Raw genomic sequence first — 6,000 nt, forward strand, 5'->3', positions numbered from 1 at the left:
CGGCGCCCCCGCCCACCCGATCCTGGCCCCCGCGGGGAGCCTTCGGGGCTCTGCGTGATGCCAGAAACCCAGGCTATTTTTAGGAAATATCTTCTGGTAGCAGTGGGGGGGTCAGGGGCGGGCGTGTGCCAAGAATACAGGTGCTCAGTGTGTGGCTTGGAGAGCGGCCGCCATTTTGACATTTTGTGGATGTGTTTTTGCAGCGGGCTGCGATCACATTGTGAACAGCGTGACTGGTATCATCACAAGCCCCAATTGGCCCGATAAATACCCCAGCAAGAAGGCATGCTCCTGGGCCCTGTCCACCACCCCAGGCCATCGCATCAAACTCGTACGTGCCCCACCCCGCCCCCTTCCATTCTGTCCGCGGCTCATCTTGCTCCTGTGTTCCATGGGTGTGTGCTGTTGGGCTGTTGAAGTGATTGAGGACTCGGCTACGTAGCGGAGTCGACCGACTTCTTTCCTGAATTTTTGATCCCCGCGATTTTTCTTACACGGCTTGCAGTCTCTGTGCTTTGAGTTCTGTCCCTCTCCATTGCTTGGAAGTTTTACTGCAAGATCAAGGCGAACGTGGGCTCACTCAAAGAATGAAAGAGAATTCATGCATGCACGCTTTCTCTGATCTGTGCATATGTGAGTATAGGCTTGTAGCAAGACTTCACTCTGTGAGAGAAACCTGTGCCTTGTGTATGTAATACGTTAGGATGTTTTTCAAATGTGCGCTCCAGGTGATCCACCCTTCCCTCTCACACTCGTGCTGCGTCCATCTCTGTCTTTTAAGGCCTTCAACGAGATCGACATGGAGGCCCACCTGGAATGCGCCTATGACCACATCGAGATCTACGACGGGCGCGACGGCAAGGCCCCCAGCCTGGGCCGCTACTGCGGCACCAAGAAACCGCAGCCGGTCATCTCCAGCGGCAACAAGATGTTCATCCGCTTCTTCTCCGACAACTCGGTCCAGAAGAAAGGCTTCGAGGCCTCCCACACTGCAGGTAGTTAATGTGGAGCCCTGAGGGTCAGCAGGCAGTACAGCAGCAGAATATACTGTATCTGCTGTGGAAGGATCTCACTTAGTTTGGTGCCGTTTTCTCATAAGCCGACCGGTGTTGTGTTTCCTGTTTCCCAAGTACAGCTTGTAACATTTGCCCTTTTCTGTGTTTGCTTGCTTGTAGAATACCAATGTATTTGCCAGCAGCGCTTATTCCTACTTAACCCTCTGTACTGTGTGTGTGTGTGGTATTCTGTGTCTGTTCAGAGTGTGGAGGTCGTCTGAAAGCAGAGGTCAAGACGAAAGACCTGTACTCCCACGCCCAGTTTGGGGACAATAACTACCCCGGGGGCTCGGACTGCCAGTGGGTGATCTCTGCGGAGAAGGGCTACGGCGTGGAGCTCATCTTCCAGACCTTCGAGATCGAGGAGGAGGCCGACTGCGGCTACGACTACATGGAGCTCTTCGACGGCGCCGACAACAAGTCCCCGAGGCTGGGCCGCTACTGCGGATCAGGGGTGAGCCGAGCTCCCGAGGAAAGGGCAAGGGGGGGAGGAGGGGGGGGAGCAGTCGACTCTCTCCCGGCTCTCCATTATCGGGGTCTTTATCGACGTCAGCCCCGTGATGAGCTGGGAAAGCGGGCTCGCCACGCGTTATTGACGGGCTGGTTTTGAGGGCCGGCTTTCTGATGTGGAGTCTTTACGGTGCCCTTCTGAGGTAATGGGACTGGAGGCCGGGCGGCTCTCCGCTTTCCTCCATGGCTCCCCAGCCCTTAATGGCTTCATTACCGTTGATTCGTTCCCTCCAGGTTGTGATGTATTGCTTCATGATCCGTGGCTGCAGAGCCTGATAAAAGGGGCCCTTGCAATCTGAGGGTGCCAATCAGTCTTTTGAGTGATGGTCTGCGGGGGGGGGGGGGGGGTCGGGGCTAATGGGGTGGCGTGCGGCGGCGGCGGTGGCGGAAGGGAGAGCAACGAGGCCGGTTGGGGAATGAAAGGGTTGTTTGATAGGTCAGAGAACAGCTTGATTTCATTTATGGCGGCTCAATGAGTTCGGCTTCTTTTCCTGACACCTATCCCGGTAAATCAGAATTGGCAGGTATATGAGAGCACTTAATGCGCGCTGCACCGTTGGGATGCTCGGTCTATTTAAAGTAGAGCGGCAAAGCAAACGAAGGATCGTGGAGTTAAGTGAAAAGCTCATTAGAGACCCGCAGTTTGATTTAAGGACGTTGACTGGCAGCTCCCCCACCTACCCGCTCCTCCCACATCGCAGTCATCATTTCACCTTCAACTGGCACCTTTTTTATGCACGTGAACAGCTGAGTGTTTGTGGGGGAAGACCGGTTGAACCGCTCTGTTTCTCCCCCCCCCCAGCCCCCAGAGGAGATCTACTCGGCCGGCGACTCCATTGTCATCAAGTTCCACTCCGACGACACCATCAACAAGAAGGGCTTTCACGTGCGATACACCAGCACCAAATTCCAAGACACACTGCACTCACGCAAGTGACCAGCGGGGGCAGGGAGGAGCCGAGCGGGGCAGAGGGCGAGGCGGAGGGGGCCCAAGGGGAGGCGCCAGCCTGACGCCCGGAGACCCCCGCCCGCCAAGATCATCCAGACCAGACGGAACAGCCGCAAGACCACCAGGCGCCCCTCAGCTCCAAAGGACCACAGGCTCCCCCCCTTGACTGTGAGGAGTTAAGCCATTCTGCAGTAGACCTTGTTTTTACCTTTTTTATGGTTACGACGGGGGGGTGGGTGGGTGGATATACCGGGTTAGGTGGATTCTGGGCGAGAATTGAGTTGACTTGGAATTGTTTTTTGTTTTTTTAGTTTTTTTTTTTTTTTTTTTAAAGACACCTCCGAACAAAGATCAAAAATGAACAACAATGGTTTCTCAGGATCCTCTGAAAGGCAGGCATGAACCAGTCAGATTCCTGCTTTTGGTCGGACCAGCCCACCACGTCAGGGGGAGGGGGGTGGGGAGTCGGTACGGGAGGGCCCAGAAGGATGCACCTGCCCTCCTGTCCCCAAAATCTCCGGAACGCTCCTCCCCTCTTCACCCCTGTCCTGCCTTTTGTTAAAGGGTTCACAATCCTAAAGGAATCTGTACCCTTAACTAGTGATTTTTGATACTGTATGTCAGAGACTTGCATGTAATTACAAAGAAAGAAAGCTGCTGCACCTTTGCAGCACCAGCATTTGTCGGACGTCGGTCTGGGGTTAACTTCTTCATTATTACCGTTAACAAAGAAAAATTTAAGAAGCAGTTATCTTATTAAAGGACTAATAAATGAAATGTGGTCCATGTCTACTGGTTGTTAATTGCTTGTCTTTTAAGCGCCTGTTACCTCTGAAAATGGCATTAGTTTCCAGTTCACAATGTCGTAGAAATACATGGACCCGAATCAAGAATCCTTTGTGCCGTGTCAATACCAATCTTGCGGTGCGGTTTTAAGCATTGTATTTCAATAGGCTTCTATTTCTCCTCTCATCACTCTTTTCAAAGCACTTTTTCTAAGGTGAGGAGCTAAAGACACAGGTTGTGTGAAGCAGTACTGAGTCCCCATTGCTTTTGCACTTTAGGTGTGATTTTCATTTCTTCTCTGTGGCAGGAGCACCAGATGCTAATTATATATTTCTCACCAGAGGAGGTGAGGCGCTGCATTAATTCCCGATGGCTCCATTTCCATGGTAGCGGAGCTGGGGCTCGCAGTGTTCTGACATCTGCACAGGAGGGGAGATTGGACCACTGTGATTGCAGGTCAGAGCTGCAGCCTGCCAAGGAAGACCTTAAACAATGGGGTACCGGTTGTCATAGAAACACACTGGGGCATGATCGAGACTCATTTGTGTTTGGCTGATGACTGCAAAGCACACCCAGTCGTCTTCAGAGTGAAGTCACGTGTGCCTCAGGAGGTAAGAGTAGGGATTTGCGGTGATCTGAGGTATTAGCTGTCCAGTTGTCACCTTCTCATACTTTTCCGTTCCATCTGTCTCTTTGCAGGTGTGCTAATCTCAGTGTACTCTGCATCGCTGGATGTGATGGGTACTGCTGTTGTGACAGGCAGCGCTTACTGCACTCTCTGAAGTCACAGATTTTGTTTGCAAATTCCAGATCGATAGTCGCTGCCTGGGGGCCTCCAGCAGGTGCTCTAAACTCGCTGTCGCTTGGTTTTGAATTGCACACTCTCTCTCTCTCTCTCTCTCTCTCTCTCTTTCTCTCTCTCTGTCTTTCTCTCTCTCTCTCTCTCCTGCTTTCTGTCTGTCTCGGTCTTAGATTTCATGATCTGCCTTCTAAAACCAGTCCTCTTACAGGAGCAGTGGATGATTGTAGCCCGAGGTCCCTGGATGAGTTTTTTTTTCATCTCGCAGAGAAACAGTTCCACAGGATTGATTAGTCTGAAGTGCACCTCATCTGTCGAGGTGCCTCCGGCTGTGCCAGGCACAGATTGTTCCGGCAACGTTCGCCGAGGGCGCCGCGCCGGCTATTTCCGTACAGGAACACCTGTGCGTCGTATCTGAGGAGACAACTGGCAATTTCCTTTCGATTCACCCCAATGATTCGACTCATTTCTGCCTGACACTGATGCATGTACCGGTTTTGTTTCTCAGTTAGTTTCCTGCCTGCTACTTCCCCCAGACTTTGTGCTTGAGTAATGTATCGCATGCATGCCATTACCTAGCATTTCTAGCAGGTTCCTGTTGCTCAGTGTGGAGTGCATCCACCCAAAGCATTACAAACAGTGGCAGTCAACATAAATGGCAGGAGGTACCCTGGAGGGTATTGCTACAAGTGGGTCTTTGGCTCACAGTTTGGAGGGTGTGTGATGTTTCTCAATTGGTGCAGAGAGAAGATGGAGAGCAACTGTTATCATTCAGTTTTTTTTCCCAGTGGTTCTCTTGTAAATCATATAAAAGCATTGCCCTGCCTTCGTAACTTCGTAATCTTTCCAAATTACATTTGTGTAGAAATGTAGGACATTAATTTATTAGAATTCCTCCAAATTCAATCTGAATTATGAAATGTGCTCTGATCTAATTAGTTGAATGTGCTCAAAAACAGAAAATCATTTTAAAATTGATTTAACAGTGACTACACCACTTCCTTTAATATGTATTGTATGCATGGAGTTTAATTTTAGAATTGTGAAAGGTTTAAAGCAATATCCAGTAGGTGGCACCAAATAGAATTGCACAAGGATTGAATGTTGTACCAATTAATCCTGCACTTAAAAAATATAAAAGTATGAAGTCAAAGTATCTTAAATAGATGGAAGCAAAATATAAAGAGATTACATATGAAATGTCACAGGATACAAGTATTGCCATTATTTCTATTTCTTATCATTGAAAGCCACACTAACTCGTATGTGTAATATGTAGGATATTTTGAATGATCATTCCACTTGATCATTCCACTTGCATCATATGGTGGCTTTAACATACATTACTTTTTTTATTACCATGCTGTGTCATTTCCTGTGTCAGAGGTTTTCAATTTCCTCCATTCATATAGTTATAATTGGTTATAAAACCAATAGATGTTATGTTAAATTAAATTGGAATTAATTCCCCCACGGGTCATCTGGATTGGAATTGCTCACAGATTATAATTGCCTTAGATGATAGGAATATTTTCATGTAACCAGAATTACTACTTTCTGATTATATTTAAAAGCGGAGTACATTCAATTTGGTTCTCTCCTCTTCATTTTTATTAAAGCTTTGAGTGAATCAGCTTATTCTTTATTTCTTTGGCCTCTGAGGTTTTCCCTGCATTGCCATTCTTTAAGAGTACAAGTGCAGTTCAGAGTGAATTAGAGTGAAAGAGAGTAACTTTATTATTTAAGGCATTACTGTATAATAATACACCAGATAATTATAAGAAAAAAGTGATATGTATATTGGAGAGAAAAATATTGTCTTTTCTCAGTCTTTTCCACTGCAGAATAATATAAATCAAATGTTTTGGTTTATTATTCACTGAGCCAGAAGCAAAAACAAA

At 48.1% G+C, this 6,000-nt stretch overlaps 1 protein-coding gene across 2 annotated transcripts in view; it reads left to right on the plus strand.

Moving 5' to 3' along the window:
* The window catches only part of bmp1a (bone morphogenetic protein 1a), a 39,025-nt gene extending 35,719 nt beyond the window's left edge, over positions 1 to 3,306 (plus strand). For both annotated transcript variants that reach the window (XM_064347343.1, XM_064347342.1), the window contains exons 17-20: positions 204 to 331; positions 782 to 995; positions 1,259 to 1,509; positions 2,368 to 3,306. In XM_064347343.1, the coding sequence (XP_064203413.1) occupies positions 204 to 331; positions 782 to 995; positions 1,259 to 1,509; positions 2,368 to 2,502 (728 nt within the window). In that variant the 3' untranslated portion in view covers positions 2,503 to 3,306. The remainder of the gene's footprint in view (positions 1 to 203; positions 332 to 781; positions 996 to 1,258; positions 1,510 to 2,367) is intronic.
* Positions 3,307 to 6,000: the final 2,694 nt, after the last annotated feature.

This window comes from Anguilla rostrata, chromosome 8 (assembly GCF_018555375.3).
Source record: "Anguilla rostrata isolate EN2019 chromosome 8, ASM1855537v3, whole genome shotgun sequence".
Classification (NCBI taxonomy): Eukaryota; Metazoa; Chordata; class Actinopteri; order Anguilliformes; family Anguillidae; genus Anguilla; species Anguilla rostrata.